Source organism: Eurosta solidaginis, chromosome 2 (assembly GCF_040869045.1).
Source record: "Eurosta solidaginis isolate ZX-2024a chromosome 2, ASM4086904v1, whole genome shotgun sequence".
NCBI lineage: Eukaryota > Metazoa > Arthropoda > Insecta > Diptera > Tephritidae > Eurosta > Eurosta solidaginis.
This window is the reverse complement of record NC_090320.1, coordinates 41,760,584-41,780,607: the sequence shown is the minus strand read 5'-3', so window position 1 is coordinate 41,780,607 and position 20,024 is coordinate 41,760,584. Positions and strand designations below refer to the sequence as shown.

The 20,024-nt window shown below is 38.5% G+C and overlaps 1 protein-coding gene across 1 annotated transcript in view; it reads left to right on the top strand.

Annotated features, from left to right (window-relative positions):
- Positions 1–19,682, top strand: part of LOC137239614 (trissin receptor-like) — a 79,476-nt gene extending 59,794 nt beyond the window's left edge. Inside the window, exons 2-3 of the mRNA XM_067765125.1 lie at positions 13,629–13,851; positions 14,250–19,682. Of these exons, the coding sequence (XP_067621226.1) occupies positions 13,629–13,851; positions 14,250–14,300 (274 nt within the window). The 3' untranslated portion in view covers positions 14,301–19,682. The remainder of the gene's footprint in view (positions 1–13,628; positions 13,852–14,249) is intronic.
- The last annotated feature ends 342 nt before the right edge of the window (positions 19,683–20,024 follow it).

Below are 20,024 nucleotides of genomic sequence, written 5' to 3'. Positions count from 1 at the left end.
TGAATACCTCAGTATCGCAAGCTGGCAGGCGGATACTGTGTTCACGCACACGTTCTCCTTCAGGACGAGCCTCCCTATCTTTTTGCTGCTTTAATTTGGCTTGTAGTTCAGCCGTTTTCGACATGCATCGCAGGAATACGGCATATGCCGCTTTATGCTTGATCTTGACCGCTGCAATTTTCTTTGCGTCGAGCGTGTCAGAGTCAAGCAACTCCTCGAGGGCGGTCTCTGCTTTTTCCCACTTAGCTTGCAACTCTTTTTGCTGGATTGCAAGAGTGTGTATTGTGTGCAGATCCGCACTTATGTCGTTAAAGTCGGCCTCGAACTCGATTATTCGATCGGCCAACCCGATGTAAGATTCCATGTTTATGGATGAAAAATTTGTGGACAAATTGAGTGAGGAATATAAATTTGTATAAACTTGTGCGAATCACCCAACCAACAACTATTAAATTACGCAAAATTTTAGTTATTACTTTTAATTTGTTTATTTTTGTCTGACGTTTCAGATTATTTTTTTGCCGTAAAACAGGGAGCAGGGGGGAGCAACACCAATGTGTACCGTGTGAAGTAAAGGGGGCCACTCGCCAAACGTTTAATTTTATTATAAAATAAAGCGCGCGTTGATATAAACTCGACGAAAAGTGTGAAACCGTGAATTAATCTTATGCAATAAAAACAAAACTGTGTAACAAAGATTGATTAGAGGAATTAGTGAAAATAATAGTGGCGCAAAAGAATGGCGTGAATTTTTTGTGAAAGTGAGGTTATATGCACCTCTTCCTTGTGCTGTGTCTGGAGAGCCTTACCGCTGGTGGGGGGACAGACCAGATAGTCACAAGGAATCTAAGACAACGTTAATGTGCCGCGTTTGCAGTTAATTTTCTTTCGACACTAATAACTTATTCACACTGTTCGCGGTTAAATACGATTACTACGCGTATGGCACTCAGAATATATATTTTTACATGGTTTTTGTATAGTTTATTATAACCAAAAAAAAGTGGCAAGAAATATTGCACTTACTTTGTGGCGTTTTCCTGGTTTGGCGTGGCACGTAGGTTGTGATGTGTTGCAGTGGCTTCAGATCGCTTTTGTCCTATAGCTGTTGATTGTGGCAAATAACTTTCGAGATAGGACCGGGAGATAGGACCAAATGTTCGGCCTGAATGCGTCGTAAGCAGGCAGTGGGTAGGCGCACAAGTGTCGTTCTCGGGTGGCAGTTCACTCCAAAGAAATAAAAGAAAACACAAGAGGATTTTCCTCGTTATAATGGGTGAACTTTATTAGATAAAAGTAAAATAACGTGGGTACAATATTACCTGAGTTTATTATGATCAAAACGGCAAAGATCGCTGGCGGCAGATGCGTATGGTACGGCTGTTGAAATCAAAGAGGCCGGTTGTATAGAAATCTACAACCGTTGACCCGCAAAATCCTCCGTTTTGGAGGGGAAAAGCACCTACTCATCAACTTCGACATGCATATGCATGAGTGCTGACAAAAACACACATACACGTGCATGTACATGCATGTGGCGCTGTCCCGAGTTCGGACACATAGCAAGAAACTGCGGCACCGAATCCAATCTCAAAGGCGTTTGCTTTAAGTGCGGGGGCCAAGGTCACCTGGCGAAATCATGCACTAACGCGCTTAAGTGCTTATTGTGCGCTAGAAGAGGGCTCAGCGGCACAGACCATCACACTGGTGGCTATAAGTGCCCAGTATATAAAGAAGCGGTCCAGAAACAAAGACCTTTATGAGATTATTGCAGATTGACTTAGCACTTCTTAGTGAGCCCTACAGAGCGAAGACTGCGAATTCGATACAAGACGAATTGGGCAAGGCTGCTATTTGATCTTGCAGACATAATCCCTTATATGCGGAATTAATACTTAAGGAACGAGGATTCGTATGCGGTAAGATGGATTGCATTTACGTTTACAGTTGCTATATATCACCTAGTACGCCGCTGGACGCGTTCGAAGAAATCGTCGGGAAAATAGCCATGGATGCGATGTTGCGGGAGCATTTTGTCATCGCGGGAGACTTTAATGCATGGGCTATAGAGTGGGGCTCACAGAGAACATCTCCCAATGGGAGGGCTCTGCTCGAAGCATTTGCATGCCTTGATGTAGCGCTCCTTAACGTGGGTGGGCAAAACACCTTCTTAAGAAACGGGTTCGGCTCCGTAATCGACATAACGTTTGTCAGCGCCAATCTCTACAGGTTGGCTGAGTGGAAAATCAGTGATTGCTATACCCAAAGCGATAACTCAGCGATTGTGGTGGACATCAACTTCGAGGGGGGAGATCGACCCACTGTACAGCCACCCTTAAAAAACAGAGGTTGGAATATCAATACTTTTGACCCCGACATATTCAAGCTAATGTTAACAATAGTCGAACATAGAGGAAGTGCTAACGACATGGCGAATAAATTAATGGCGGATATTAGAGCAGCATGCGATGCGTCAATGACTAGAAAGCCCAAGCGCAAACAATATTATTCCACATTTTGGTGGAACGAGCGCATACATTCCCTAAAGAGAGAGTGTATTCAGGCTAGGAGGCGCTATCAACGAGCCAGAGGGAGACCGGAATTTCTAGAGTGCAGAGCTTCTTACAAAAGAGCGCGACTTGCACTTAGAGAGCAATGAAGGATAGTAAGCGCGAATGCTTTCTTAAGCTTTGCGATGACGTCGAGAATGACCCTTGGGGCACAGCTTATAAATTGGTTTTTAAGAAATTGAAACACAAAGGAGAGGCGATGCCAACATGCCCCTCTTTTCTCAGAAACGTGGTATATATTTTATTTCCCACGCAAAGGGAGCTAGTTTCTCCCACATCAGGCGCCGCTCTATACTCATTTGACGAGGTTACCGTCGTCGAGGTCCTTCAAGCGGTGAATAGACTGCAAAGACCGCAAGTCTCCTGGCCCGGAAGGGGTACCAAACAGAGCACTCAAACTAGCTCTCACTTATAATACGCCAACATTTGCGAAACTGTTTAATGCATGCTTGGCTAAGGGGACATTTCCTACAATATGGAAACGACAAAAGCTGGTACTGCTGCCAAAGCCTGGTAAAAATACGGCGGAACCATCTAGCTACAGTCCCATTTGCCTGCTCGACTCCGCAGGTAAAGTTCTTGAGCGAGTCCTCTATAATCGACTCGAAAAAGAAATTGAAGATATGGGTGGTATTTCCGACAACCAGTTTGGGTTTAGGAAAGGAAGATCTACCATTCAAGCTGCGAACATGGCGAAGGAAGTGGCCCAAGAAGCCATATGTGGCACTCGATGGCTCGAAGGCTCTAAGGAATATTGCCTTATCGTTACTTTAGATGTGAAAAATGCCTTCAACACTGCCAATTGGGCAAAAATTCTAGACACGCTGGACCAGATAGGCATATCCCTTTACCTGCGTAGGATCATACGCAGCTACTTTGAAGGTAGAGTGCTGGAACATGAAAAGGCTGCTGGAGTGGAAAAGCTTCACGTCACAGGCGGTGTCCCTCAAGGATCCGTGCTCGGTCCATTGCTTTGGAACATTATGTACGACGGAGTATTGCGCCTCAAGGTACCCAATGGGGTGAAAATTATCGCCATCGCGGACGATATCGCGTTGGTAATCACGGCCAAGCACCTAGGCGAAATATGCGCCAAATCTAATACAAGCATAGCGATGGTTCAATCGTGGCTTACGAAAAATGAACTGCAGCTGGCGGAACAAAAAACAGAGGCTGTACTCATATCAAGTAGGAAAAGGGTGGAGCAGGTCACTATAAGAATCGGCCGCCATGACATCGACACGCTGCCTGCAATAAAATACTTGGGGGTTGTGATAGACGGGAGGTTGTCGTTCAAAACCCACTTAGAGTATGCCAATGGAAAGGTAGAAAAAACCGTAGCAGCATTATCTAGGATAATGATAAATGCAAGAGGACCAAAGCAACGACGGCGTCAACTTCTGGGTGGCGTTGTAAAAAGCCAAATACCTTACAGGGCTCCTGTTTGGCATCAGGCCACGGAGTATAAATCATACTTCCGCGGGGTAAAGCCGACTTACCGCTTGTGTGCACTACGCGTCTGTAGCGCCTTTAAAACTGTCTCTGACGACGCAGCACTAATCATCGCAGGAATGTGTCCTATAGACATATTAGCAAAAGAAGCAGCGACGATTTATCGGGATCAAAGCTCACGTGACGGAGCACGAGAGCTAAGCGTGCAGAACTGGCAGCTAAGGTGGAATGCCTCAAAAAATGGACGCTGGACACACCGATGTATCCCAGATATTAATATATGGATATCTAGAAAGCACGGCGAGGTAGATTTCCTCCTCACACAGTTTCTGAGTGGTCACGGATGCTTTAAGGAATACTTGCACCGATTCAATCACGAGCCTAACAACATATGCGATCATTGGGGTGGCGATACAGTAGAAGATGTTTACCATGTATTTTTCGAGTGTCCTAGGTTCTACAGCTCGAGATGCAAACTGTGCAGAATATTTGGAGAGGATTACACTCCTGAAACAATTGTTGGATGCATGCTACAAAGCAAAGTAAAATGGTCCGCGGCATGCGATGTAATAGCGGAAATAATGAAGTGTCTACAAAGTCTTGAAAAGCTACGGCGCAGCAGCGAACATTGAACAGTCGATTTGTGTGGGTGGAGAACAAACTGCAAAGGTGGAGGGGGTCGAGCTGAGCACGTATTGGATGCAAGGCCTCCGTACAATTAGCGGCGCGAGAATAATAAAATAAGAAAAGACCGTAATATATGTAGGTAATGTAATAGTAAACCAGGCGACGGATTGGAGACAAGGCCTCTTCAACCGTCCGAATACTGCCCCAGGTGAAGGAATAAAGCACGGATTGGAGACACGGCCTCTTCAACCGTGCGACCAAAACCAGTCAACATACTAGCAACGGCAAACCTGCGGATTGGAGACAAGGCCTCTCCAACTGTAGAAACAACGAGTATGAGTGTAAACGTCTCACATGTAATCAGGGTTTATACACGGATTCGGGACAAGGCCTCTCCAACCGGTGGAAGTACGAGAAAAGCCCCGTAACGTATTGTGGGGGAAAAAAAAAAAACAAAAAAACCTATCAAAATTAAATGAAAACAGAAAAAACCTATTGAAATTAATAACACAAAAAAAAAAAAAAAAAAAAAAACCTACAATAAAAGTAGTCGAACGCACAAGCATGCCATTCGCACTATATGCAGTGTTTAAGGTACGCTTGGAAATCTTCGTAGAAGTGGTATGTGTCAAGCACATTCAGGTAGTAAGCAGGGCGTGCCAGTCCCAGCGTTAACTATACCGCGGGACTATCTAAGTACAGCAACGTGACCCCGACAGACGTAGAGCTTATTGCTCAACCTACCTCCCGACGGAATACTTGACGGTAGTACCGGAGGGTAAATGGTACTCAAACGGTAGGAGGTTTAGTGCGGTTAAAGTCCCACACTGACTATGAGGCTTTCGATGCTTCCTCCTCGTAAAAAAAAAAAAAAAAAAAAAACATGCATGTGGCGGTGATGGTGTGGGTGGTTATAAATTAAGTCGAGTATCGAGTATCGATTCGCAAAGTTGCATTGGGGGGATCGCAAACAGATGCGGAAAAGTTAGGCATCCTGCCTAAACACTTACTTACTTACTTAATTGGCGCTTAACCCTTTAAACAGTTATAATCCAAATAATAAGAAATTCATAGTACAAAAGCATAAGCTTAAACAAATAGAAGCATTCCAGCTTACTCATGTCATAACATTTTGACGAGTACTCGAAGCAAAATATGTACACATGTAGAAACCAAATGCAAACAAGGCAAAAGAAAACAAAACCAAGTAAGGAAGTCAAAGTTCCGGCGAAACCAAACATTACATACCCAGCTGTACACTTGAAATGCTGTTGTTGTTTGTTTTGTGTGCCTAATAGTGTTACAAGGCTGCGCAATAATACAAATACATATGGATCTATTCTGAACTAATTTTCATTTAAAAGAAGAAAGAATGATACAGAGGCTAACACGACTGACCTTGAGCGGGTAATAATGCAGTTTTCCTTCAGATATGGGGATTAGCCTACTGTTTATTTTAAAATAAAAATATAACAGAACAATAAACATAAACCCACAAGTGCCATTGTACTAAATAGCGTTATTACAAAAAAAAGGGCAGGGTTATTAACGAAATTTTCCAACTTTTACTAGAAATATGTAGCTTATTACCTGCACTTTTACAAAATCTTTTATATAAAAGAAGGCGACTTAACCGATTTAGCCCATTTTTACTGAAAAATTCACATACATGTGTACCAAATTTTTCGTCGAGTTATGGCTCAGTGGGGCAGTGCCACGCCCTCCTCAAGGGTTAGAAGTAGTTCACTCGACGCCACTTTACTGTGTTGGAGGTTTATCTGTAGGACTTGCAGCACCATTGGGCTGTTTGTCCCCCTCCAGTGAAGGTGACGTCGTCGTCCTCCCCTTGCCTTTTTGGTTTAGAGTATTCTAGGCTCCCTTCAACTTCACGCAAATGTTGTGCTGGGTGTTCCTCTGTGCGAGTCACAGCATCATTTGGGGGTATGACCTTTTCTAACACCTTCGTGGTGACGTCGGCTACCTCCACCTTTATTTTTTCTCTTAGGCTTTTGAGGTCCTTTTCTACTTCGCCCACCTCTAGCGTGTTACGGTTTTATCCTCGGGACTTCTTTTAATGAGTCGCATGTAAATTTTGCCAGTGCCAACGGACATTTTTCCAAGCTGCGTGTACAAAATATCCTCCGCCTGCTTTTTTATTTGGAAGATGTAGAACTGCCCATCCTCGGTAGGTCGAGATACAGTAAGTACCTTCCAATCCTGTGTCTGTATGTTCGGATTCTGATTAGTTTAATTGCTAATTTATAGCTTTATTTTATTTATTTATTTATTAAAAATTTATTCACATAAACATTACATAAATAAACGTTAAATTAGGCAACTAACTACTGTGGTCTTCGGCCTAATAGAAGTAATTTCGATACGTATTCATAGTAATCTAAATTGAGTAATAAATTCTACATCTTTTCAGGAGTAATAAAGTATTAGTTATATTTTCTGAGGTAACATTTTTTAGCAATTTGGTAAAACATATTTCAAGAGATACAATTGCATGTTCTTAACATAACTACAGTTATTAACTAAATGATCAAATGTTAGTGTGCTGTTTTGGCAAAGGTGACATAAAGGCGGTGGTACCTTCTCCATGATATGTTTGTGCGTTAGTCGTGTATGACCAAGTCTTAGACGTGTATATTTTATCAGATCTTTTCTGGAAAAGTTATTTGGATACCTTGTGGCAACTCCCTCTTCATTTACGTTCTTGTACCAGTGTATGTAATTGTTCCATTGAATCTTTTAATTGCAGCATAGTGGTGTTTTACTAAACTCAGTATATCGTTTTTGTTGGTGGTTTTTTGGGTGATGATAGGTGCAGTAGTCGCAAATTTGGCCGCTGCGTCTGCTAGTTCGTTTCCACGGATACCCACATGGCTTGGAATCCACATTATTTTTATCTTGGTAGGGTATTGGATTAATATATTTCTGATCTTCTGGATGGTCTCATTTTTATGCTGTATATTAAGCAGTGCTTTCATAGCAGATAATGAGTCAGAACAAATGAGATGTTTTCCTCGAATTATTTTACATGTATTAATGGCTGCTAGTAGTGCTTGAGGCGGAAAAATTTTTCAATTTGTAAGTCTCTACTAACCACTGAAAAGGAGGTAGCGTGATCACTTTCAGACCCATCTGTATAAATTAGATTCCAGTTCTGCGCTCTGAATTTGGCCACTATTTCATTAAATTGTGCTATAAAAACAGGTGGGCTCGTTGTTGATTTTGGTAGACCCATTAAGTCGGTAACTATGGAGTTATTATTGAAGTGCCAAAGAGGCTTCTGAGGAGAGTAGACTTTGTGCGCTCTTATAACAATGCCTATTCTATGCGCGTTTTTTATGATCCGACAGATTGCTGAGGGATATCTTGGATCTCTGGTCCTTACGGCGACTTGTTGTATATTTATGACCAAATGGTTGTCCGTGTATAGAATAAGTTTGTGAATCTGTTTGGATGTGACCTCGTTGTATCTACTGAGGATATCTGGAATTCCAGTCTCTATATATATATTTTTAACAGGTGTTGTTCGAAACGCTCCGATGCTGTGTCTTACCGCAGCATTGTAAACGCCCTTAAGTTTATTAAGTTGTGTTTTCGAAGTATTGTCGTATATAGTAAGCCCATAATCAACTTTCGATAGCACCAACGCCTTTGTTATGTTGATAACGCTACTAGGATGTGCACTACTGTGATACGAAGTTAAGCATCTAACTAAATTTAATCGATTAAACAATGACGTTCTTAACGCATCTATTTGTGAAGACCACATATACTTATTATTAAAAACTAGGCCTAATATTTTAAGTGAGGTGACATTTTCTATTCGCTTATTATCTATAACTACATCGCTCAATCTACATCTAGTTTTTTTGCATATATGTAAAAGATTCGTTTTCTGAAATGAAATCCTTGATCCAGAGTAATTGCACCAGTCCAAGATTTCTTGGAATAGTGCATTTAATCTGTTCTTAAATTCTTCTTCGTTCTCAATTTTCGCTAGCGGATAAAAGTCATCTGCGTAAATACAGTACTTAAAGCAAGGGTACCCAAGCATTATCCTGTTAGTGTGTTCTGTGCTAATTTGAAATAGTATAACTGACAAAGGCGACCCTTGGGGTTTTCCATTGTTAAGCGGATAAGTTTTCGAATGTATACCGTCGATCCTAATACGAAACTTTATGTTTGACAGAAAGGAGTGAATAAAATTGAGTATTCTTGGCCCCACTCTCCATTCCATCAGCTGATTGAGAATTGCGTGTTTGCCAACCCGGTCATATGCTCTTTCAAAATCAACTGGTAAAATGGATACGTGATGTCTCCTGGATATGGCTTGTGAAATCTGGTTATCAATGTACATAAGTGCATCTAAAGTATTTTCCCTGCCTTAAATGCCATTTGGTGTGGGCTTATGAGTTTTCGCTTCGATAGAAACCAAACCAGTCTTTTGGCTACTATCTTTTCGAAGATTTTTGCGGGGCAAGATAAAAGGGAAATGGGTCGGTATACATTCACTTCTGTTTTAGATTACCTGACTTTATGGAGAATTGTAGCTGTTTTCCACTCTTGTGGGCTCTGTCCTAGCTGGAATATTTTATTGTAAAGCTCAATGTATCGATGTTTTATATTAAATGGAAGGTGTTTTAGCATTAAATAAGAGATCATATCGAAGGCGGCGTATTTGCCTTTGGCAGTGTTAAAAGCAGAATCGAATTCAATTTGTGTTATAAGATTTTCCAAAAGTTGGCAGTTGCTTCGACTGCATACTCTACTGATAAGTTTATATTTGCTTTGTGGGCGGTGAAAGACGTAGAGAAATGTGTATCTTTAGCTTGCTCCGACCACGTAGTGGCGAAAGTTTGGGCAATGTCGATGGGATCAGTTACCGCTCCACCGTCTTTGGTTTCCAGGAGGAGGTTAGTTGACTTCCCATATAATTTGTTCACTTTATCCCATAGTAGCTTTAATGATGTTTGTTGGTTGCTTGTTTCAGTGAATGTGGTGAAAGACGTTCTCTTTGAGGCCTTGCATTCCCGCTTAAAAACAGCATATGCTTTTTTATATGCTATTCTGTTAGCCATAGTTGGATGTTTTTTAAAAGCTTTCCAAGTAGTCGTCTAATACCCTTTTAAACTTGTTTTATATCTTAGTTGTCGTAGTCTTTAACCGATCCCGTCCATTTTTAATAGAAACATTTTCTGCTTAATTTTTCTTCGAGTTATGGTTCCCGAAACATAGAAAATTGCTTAGTCATAAAAGAGAGAGGTGCCACGCCCATTTTTAAAAATTTGTTTATCAAGAGTCTCAATATCAGCTGACATGTCAAATATCAACATTGTAGGTGTATTACTTACTAAATAATCAGGTTTTTTGTGTTTTCAAAAATGTTATATATATAAAAAGTAGGCGTGGTTATCTCCGATTTTGCTCGTTTTCAATACCAATATATACTTGGTCCAGATAAGCTCGTCTACCAACTTTGGTTAAGATATCTCAATACTTCCTCAAGTTATCGTGTTAACGAACAGACGGACATGTCTCAATCAAATTTTTTTTCGATACTGATGATTTTGATATAAGGAAGTCTATATCTATCTCGATTCATTTATACCTCTACAACCAACCGTTATCCAATCAAAGTTATAATACCTTGTGTACAAGTACATCTGGCTATAAAAACGCGTAAGTAATTTTCTTTTTTAGCAATATATTTCGGTTACGCAGGGTAACCGTTTTCAGGGCGACTGTTAACAAAAATTAGACATTATATCAACACCAATTAATTATCAAATAATAATAAATATGCTTAACATATGTTTATTCACACGTGAAAGAGTCTTTATTCAAGCTCTTTCGGGTTGTCAGGATTTTCTGGATTCCGATTAAATAAAAACGCTGCCGATTTATGCACATTAGCACATTATAACTAACAATTCATGTTTATTAAAGTTTAAAGTTAAATATAGGAAAATATGTGTGTTTAAATGAAATTAATTAAATGGTTTAATTTATTGAAAGTAAAATGAGTATTAGAATGATTTCTCTGCCAGTTGCCGAACCGACGTTGTTCACGGCGCGTTGTTCAAATCTAAACTGCTCTTTTGTCGCTGACATTGAGTAAGGGTTGCCAATTGATTATTATTCCGTTCATGTGCAGAGATGATGTATTTCGTAGGATTAATTACTAAGGTAGGGTCAGCCTAACCGTTGTATTATATTGACCATAGATTAGGTTGCCTTTATATTATATTGCTCGTATACTTAGGATGACCTTACACACGTCTGCACCGTGTGATGTGGAGTTCTGTTCTGTCTGTTTGTTAGGAAATGTTTGTACAAGCGAGCGCAATTTGCCGTGTTCGTTTTGTAGTTTATAGAGTTTCTTTTCTGGCTAAAGTGTTACGCTTTTTGTACGCCGCGCAAGGGTTGTTGTTCTATTCTAAAAAACAGGCAACGCCTTTACGGGGTATTTCGTTCTTTTGTGAAAATTGTTGCCTGCTCGCAACGAAAAAGCGTTACACTTTTACCCTGTATAAAATGGTGGTGTGGCAGTGCAACTCTGTGAAACTCTCAATTCGCTCTTAAGTTCCACATATACTCTTTTAAATTAAGTTCCATAATACTCTTTTAATACTCTTTTATTATATGGTGAGTTGAAATGTTCTTTGCATGCACTATAAATGCTGAAAATTTTCTGGGGTAGGAGCAACTCTATTAAGGCTTGCCATTTACTTAGGCAACAATTTATTTCAAAAAAGAAAACGCTATTAGTCTGATGTTAGTTGGTGTGTTTATAATATGTAATACGGCAAGAGTAAATCTTTTCGTATGCTGTTGTTCCTGTTCAAGAACTTGGGCTGCGCTGAAGTTCGGCGATTGGCCAATGAGTGGGCCATGAGTGAGGTTTTTTGATTTGTAACATATTGTACTGTTCAAAAGGGGAATAATAACAAAGCCCGAAGAAAACAACTCTCCACAACTACAACACAACCCCCTTCTACTGGATTTTATTAAAAAATAATTTTAAAAAAATGTCGATGCAGAAAAAAGTTACTATTTCAAAGTTTTGTTGCATATAAGAAGTACTTCCATAGGAGTATTCATTTCTTATTTTCAGCTGTGTAAACAACAATTTTATGATATTTCATCAACTTTTCTACACAATTTGTTTATCAGCGTATATATAAACAAGTAAAGAAAGCTAAGTTCGGGTGTAACCGAACATTACAGACTCAGCTGAGAGCTTTGGAGACAAAATAAGAGAAAATCACCATTTAGCAAAATGAACCTAGGGTAACCCTGGAATGTGTTTGTATAACATGTGTATCAAATGAAAAGTGTTAATGATTATTTAAAACGTAGTGGGCCTTAGTTCTATAGGTGTACGTCTTTTCGAGATATCGCAATGAGGGTGGACCAGGGGTGACTCTAGAATGTGTTTGTACGATATGGGTATCAAATTAAAAGTATTAATAAGGGTTTTAAAATGGAGTAGCCCTTAGTTGTATATGTGAAGGCGTTTTCGAGATATCGGCCAAAATGTGGACCAGGGTGACCCAGAACATCTTCTGTCGGTACCGCTAATTTATTTATATATGTCATACCATGAACAGTATTCTAGCCAAGATTCCAAGGGCTTTTGATTTCGCCCTGCAGAACTTTTTCATTTTCTTCTACTTAATATGGTAGGTGTCACACCCATTTTACAAAGTTTTTTCTTAAGTTATAGTTTGCGTCAATAAACCAATCCAATTACCATGTTTCATCCCTTTTTTCATATTTGGTACAGAATTATGGCATTTTTTTCATTTTTCGTTATCGGAAAAGTGGGCGTGGTCATAGTCAGATTTCGGCCATATTTTATACCAAGATAAAGTGACTTCAGATAAGTACATAAACTAAGTTTAGTTAAGATATATCGCTTTTTGCTCAAGTTATCGTGTTAACGGCCGACCCGAAGGACAGACGGTCGACTGTGTATAAAAACTGGGCGTGGCTTCAACCGATTTCGCCCATTTTCAGAGAAAACAGTTACCGTCGTAGAATCTATGTCCTTACCAAATTTCAGAAGGATTGGTAAATTTTTGTTCGACTTATGGCACTAAAAGTATTCTAGACGAATTAAATGAAAAAGGGCGGAGTAACGCCCATTTTGAAATTTTCTTTTATATTTGTATTTTGTTGCACCATATCATTACTGGAGTCGAGTGTTGACATAATTTACTATTATACTGTAAATATATTAAATTTTTTATTAAAAAAAAAAGTGGGCGTGTTCATCACCCGATTTCGCTAATTTTTATTTAGCACACATATAGTGATAGGAGTAACTGCCAAATTACAGCTTGCAAAACTTTTAAATTACCGGATTTTAAAAGTGGGCGGTGCCACGCCCATTGTCCAAAATTGTTCTAATTTTCTATTTTGTGTTTCATCGCTTTATCCGTCTTTGGTAATGAATTATTGCACTTTTTCGGTTTTTCGAATTTTTGATATCGAAAAAGTGGGCGTGGTTGTAGTCCGATTTCGTTCATTTTAAATAGAGATTTGAAATAAGCGCCCAGGAACCTACATACGAAATTTCATCAAGATACCTCAAAATTTACTGAAGTTATCGTGTTTACAGGCGGATGGACAGACGGACGGACGGACATGGCTAAATGAATTTCTTTTTTCACCCAGATCATCTTGATATATAGAAGTCTATATCTATCTCGATTAGTTTATGCCGTTACGGATTACCGTTATGCGGACGAAGTTAATATACTCTGTGAGCTCTGCTCAGCTGAGTATAAATATATACAGTTTTTTTTTAACTATTTAATTTTGTTGGATAACACTTTTGCAAAGTTGAGTGCCTACTAAGTAGTAAATCATTAAGAAACTTTCTAACTGCTTCCAACTAAATGTCATTTTAAAACTTTTTTATTTAACACTCATTTCATTTGTTTTTTCTACTCTTTACAGGTCACATTCTTATCGTGGTGATTCGAATTTTAATGCGCTGCTAACTCCACTCACCTTTCTCGTCACCTATTCGAATTCAGCTATAAATCCATTACTTTACGCATTTCTAAGTCGCAACTTTCGCAAAGGAATGAAGGAACTACTGATGTGCTCATGGCGAAAGAGCAAAGGTAAATCATCATCAAATTCATCGATGCATCACAAGCGTGTAGCGCTGCAGGTAGTGAGTATAAAATTACAATTTAAATGCATGGCATTTATAAGTAAGCTTTTATAGGGGGAATAGAGGGTGATAGAAGTGGGCAAATAGAATTAAAAGTTAAAATTGCATATATACAAAAGTTAAAACATTTTGCACGAATAAATTCAATATATTTTAAAAATAATCAACTTAACATTAGCATTTGAAAAGACTTGGCAACTAAGTGTGACTGCACTGTAAATTTTGGCATTCACAATTTTTGGCTATACATAAAAGGGAAATGTTCTGTCGTCGCTTTACTGCCACAAATCTAAATTTACATAACTTATTAAATGACTTTACTTTAGTTATTTTTGCAGCATTTTATTTATATTTATATTTATTCGCTTTGTCTTTTCTCTTCAAATTTTTATTTTAAGACTCATTCGCTACCAACTGACACAACGCATATTGGCAACGAGCAACTATGATGACCCGTACGACGTGCTCGCGTTCAAAGACGAAATTTTGGCAAACGTTCTTAAGTCGTATCACAATTCTTATGCAATTTGTCCAGCTATACAAAGAGCAACTTAAGCACAACAACTAAAGTGCAAAATTAAATGTGTAAAATAATTGTTAAAAAAGAAAAAAAATTGAAATTATTTTGACTTTATTTTATAAGTTAGTTACTTAGATTTTTATAAACATATATCTACTTAAACCTAATTAAAATAAAATAAAAAAAAGCTGTCCTATAGCTTTTTTAGTAAGTAGTAGATATTCGCCCAGAATTACGGATCGAATACATTTTTTACTTATTCGTCCAAAATTATTATACTTAATTAATTTCAACAACAATAAGAAAACAAGAAGTGAAAAATTGTTAAAATAATGGAAAAAAAGAGCAGCGAAAAAATATAAAATCAACCTAGAAATATAGAATTTAAAACAAGCTTAGAAATTCCCGAAGAAAATGCAAATCATGATTGAATTCCAAAATGTTCCTCAGCTCACAAAATGTTTGGCAATACAAGCTGAACTCATTCATCAAAGTCGATGCCTAAGTTTAAAAATCTAAAAAAAAAAAGTCGGTAAATTTTCTATTTTGCTGCTGAGTGGAGTATCGCCGTACACCGTCTGCCAATTCGAACTCAATTTTACTTAGAGTATTTTTCAAAGATTCTATATCTCAGTATTTGTTTTGAAAGCGCGTTCTCTCAGATCAAGGTTGAAGAACTGACCGATCTCAGAACTTTTTTAAACACCTCCTATCTAATGTTAAAATCTATTGACTTTATGCTCAGATAGCGTAATTTTGGAACAAATTCTGCGATTGTGTGTTTTTGAATCAAATTATGGAGAAGTAACAAAAGAAATAAAACTTATTGTAGCGAATTTTAGGATATTCATGATTATTTTGCTTCTTCTGTAATCGTTCGTATCGATGAGCTGTTGAGTAGGTAACACAAATGTCCAGTTAAGCAAGATGTTCTTTATTTACAACACTACATTGGTAGTAGTAATTAACAATTATATTGCTCGCTTACTTCACTTACAATGTTTAAAATCAAACTGATTGATCATCACTTGGCTGCGCTGCTTTTATACTCTCAATTCACCTCTTTCAACTATTTCTCCCAGGTTCTAGGCTTTTCGCCAATAGCCATCTCGAATACTTGCTTATTTATTTCTCGTTTCTGTGTCTCATATTGGCTATCACTACATACACGTTTTTCTGTAATTTATGTAAGGCCATATGCTGTGAACATGCGTGTCTAACATTGTCTTAGCTCTAAGCTGCTGTATATGCCTTGCTTTTAATGTTGTGTCTTTATTACTAGCGGCATAGCAACGTATCGAAGCTGCTGATATTTGTCACATCTTTATCACAATAATAAAAAATTAATAAATTCCCCAAAACTTGTTGGCTTTTGCAAAACTACTATCAATACTAAATTACTACCTAAGGTACTTTTCTACTACAATTTTCGCTGAACGGGATTGAATTATTTCCCCTTTCTTTACTTCGTAAAACCAAACCATCCGGATTTTTAATTTGGGAGTGTCCGAGCTCCACTTACATTGAAGAACAAACGACTAGTGATTAAATCATGTATAAAAATAAAATCCAATTTAATAAAAACTTGATAGAACAACTTTGATTTTAGATAAAAATTACGAAATTTGCACACGGCGATGGTTAATAGGACATGTTTCTGCATTTCAACTTTCAGTTTTTCGTGAGCTGAGTTTTTGTACTCGAAAGCTTCAACATTTATACTGCACTAAGGGCATGTGCCTCTCTCCACTCAGATAACTGAATGCACCTCTGCGTGCTTTGTAATTAGTCTCTTAGTATTGCATTTTTGTTTCTTATTCCTCTTATACTAAACTAAGTACATATTTATAATTTTTTTTTAATACAAATTGTGTGGAATATCTTCAGTTGCATTCAACAAAACTTGATAAGTGACATTGGATTTACTAGCAAAGCATTATTAGCAATGCTTCCCGGCTCACTATTGTATCCATAATTTTTTATATGCATTTAACAAGACTCATATTGATTTAGATAACGTTTTTTTGTTATTGATATTACCGAAAACTTGCACGCGGCGCTGGTTATATGTTTCTGAATTTCAACTCTTCATCAGCTAGCTTTGCGTAAGCTGAGTTTTTGTACTGCACGTTTTGCAGATTGTGTCTAAGTATTGTTTTTATGTTGATAATCCTTTTATAAACAATGAAGTACAAATATACTTTTTTCAGTTTTAATCACAACTATGTGGAATATTTTTAGGCTCGTTCAGCAGAACTCGAAATTCTTTCTTAAACTATCAAAAAAAAAAAAGCGAAAGTAAAGTATATAAAACAAAATTTATAGAAAAGCTATTGAAACCATAACGGTTGCGAAAACAAAAAGAAAGCACGATCGGCGAATTTAAAAATTACTGGGTTGGTATTTTGCCGCAAATTATGTGCAAATTATTTGCGAAGAGATGAACTTTGTCGCGGTTTTAAGTGCTCCTAAACGTAGGGTTTGACCATTTCCCTTAAGCACTTAAAAGAGAGTGCGACACAAAATATCAGTTACGTTGCATTTCAATTAGAGAACTGCAAGTTAGTTTTTACAAAGGTGCTTCGCTTACTTTACGTGAACTTAGTGAAGCACCAAAAAAAAAAAAAATCACTAAAAAAGAGTTACACAATTTTTCTTTTCGCAACTAATTAGCGGCAAATACGCGATTTACCAGTGCAGCCGACTTATATTTAAAGGATGGAAAGGTTTTTAAAACAGAGGATTAAATTTTTGTAATGTCACTTTATTTCAAACGTCTCAAATCTTTAGAAAAACAAATCGAGCAAGATAAAAGTAAAAATTAAAATCTTATCCAGCCCACAACTTGAAGAAAAAAATTTTTGCTCAATGTTTAGTGGTCCAAATATCATCTTGCGAAAAACATTAAAACTGCAAAAAAAAAACAGTTTTTCGTATCCCCTATAATCTCTAATGGTCTACCAATAATTTACGTACTAATAGTCAAGGTGCTTAGTAAAATGGACACGAAATAGCATAGTTAGTATAAGGCAATGAACAACAATATGTTACTGCTCAAATATATACATATATATATTATAATTATATATATAAAAAAAAATAAATGTAAGGTGCAATAACCTCCGAAGAGATCTAAGGCCGAGATTCTCTTCCAATTTGCGTCGTGCTCCTCTTGATTTTCCCTACAAATTGGCCGGACGGGACCTACATGTTTTATGCCGACTCCGAACGGCATCTGCAAGGCAGATGAGTTTTCACTGAGAGCTTTTCATGGCAGAAATACACCCGAAGCGCTTGCCAAACACTGCCGAGGGGCGACCCCGCTTAGAAAAATTTTCTTCTAATTTAAAAAGCTTATTTCTAAAATTTTGATGTTGCTTTGCCTGGGGTGCGAACCCAGGGCATACGGTGTGGTAGGCGGAGCACGCTACCATAATATAATAATTATATAGATGTCACAATATATATAACATTTTGCATGGGTTGTTATCATGACGGAACCATACAAGGTGATAGCATTGTGACATACCTACAAACATAAATAAAATGTCCATGCACTTTGTTTTTGTATATCGCCGCACTAATATCAAAATCGTACTGCGCCAGAAGTTGATGTATCAAATCATATTAGGTTAGGTTAGGTTAGAGTGGCCACCGGTGCTAGAACCAGTGCACTTAGGCCCAAAAAAGGTCCCATTGTGATACCACGTGGATCTCTCCCCTACTCGAACCAACGTAGCCAGATCACAAAGATCGTCAAAGAAGGGAGAGATTTCTTCCTCTTGCGCCAAAGCGAAGGACAATTGCACACAAAACGCTTAACGGTTTCTATCTCCTCTTCATCTTTGCAGCTACTGCAGTAGGCATTATAAGGAGCACCCAGCCGTTGTGTATGCTTCCCGATTTCTATGTGGCCGGTTATAAGTCCAACCAACACAGAGATGTCCTCATTTCCAAGAAGAAGGATACTTCTTGTACGTCTCGCGTCCCATTCAGGCCACACGAGCTTAGTGTGGTAGCAGGACTCGAGATTTCTCCATCTCACACCAGCTTCCATAACGAAAATCCCTTCCAAAATTAGCTTACAGATAGCGAGCGGCATTCTAAATGCTTTCCAGCAAGAGGAAAGCGGGAAGAATGTGCCCCCTCTTGCAAGTTCGTCAGCCATCTCATTACCCGGTATATCCGAGTGTCCAAGCACCCATACCAGACTGAGGGACGTTTACTCAGCAATCTCGTTAAGAGATTTGCGGCACTTCTCTACTATCCTGGACTTACATGTGGCCGATCCAAGCGCTTTAAGTGCAGCCAGGCTGTCGGAGTAAATACAAATTTTATTATAGCCGTGAACGGCATTTCTCAGGTGATCAACGGCCTCATTTATAGCAGCCACCTCCGCCTTAAAGACGCTGCAATGATCGGGTAGGCTAAAGGATAGATTCCACCCTAGTTGAGGTGCAAAGATCCTGCTGCCCACCTTTTAATTCAGCCGTCAGTGTATATCTGCGGGCTATCGCTCAGGTCCGGCGGCTCTTTTGACCAATAATCCCTATCCGGGATAACAACCTCGTATTTCATATCGAAAAATACAGTAGGAGCGCTATAGTCCGACGAAGGCAAATCCATATTCTTAACGATGGCTGCATGGCCAACCACATTGTCTCCCCAGACGGATAACTCTCGCAGCCGTAGAGCAGAAAAGGCCGCACATCGCTTGGCCATTAAATCTATTGGCAACGTATTAAAAATCTTATCCTGCGCCTTCGCAGAGGTGGTGCGCAGAACACCCCCACGCAGACTAGAGCACTTTTTGTACGTTCTGGAATACTCGTAGGTTCGATATAGTATATCAGCTCGTCCACCACAGCAGCGTAGAGCCACAGGGTAATATCCGGCGATAGTCCCATCTTCGCGCAACAGCTCCCTTACAGCTGTACGGAGCCACCGTTGCTTCCCTCACACGCTCCTGAGCGTTTTCCCTACAGGATAGTTTCCAATCCAAATTTATTCCTAGGTATTTGGCAGAGTCCCTCAACGTCGGGGTCGTAACCGCTAGCACCGGCAGCGGCAACACAGGTATCTTATCAAATCATATTAAAAAAGTGCAAATCAGCTGTCACCGTGCTGCCACCTTGTATACTTCCGCCATGGTAATTACCTAGATAATTTATAAAAATAAAAAGTAAAAATCAACCCATTTTTTAAATCAGTTTAAGGCCAAGAATTTTGATATAATAAATAATTTATGTAAGGAAATTGTGAACTTCATAGTTAATTTTCAAAACGACAATACAAAAAAAATAAAAATTTAATGGTGTATATATAAATAAATTTGCAAATTTTACTGAATAAACTAAAAATTATTTTAGTATTCGTAAAAGACCTATTTGCCTTATTTACATTGTACATATTTTCGGAAAACACATCAACTTCAGACGATCATCAATTTAAAAAAAAAGAAGGTGAGTATAATATTGTGACGAATATTAGCAACACTAAGGCATACTATCATCTCTAAGCCGATACTAAGTAGTCACTCGTATCTACATAAACAAATCAATCATTATGTCTACACATATGTACATACAGCAGCGGAGAGATACTCACAAAAGTATGCAATCATCAGCAAAGTAGTTCTCACACATACATATGC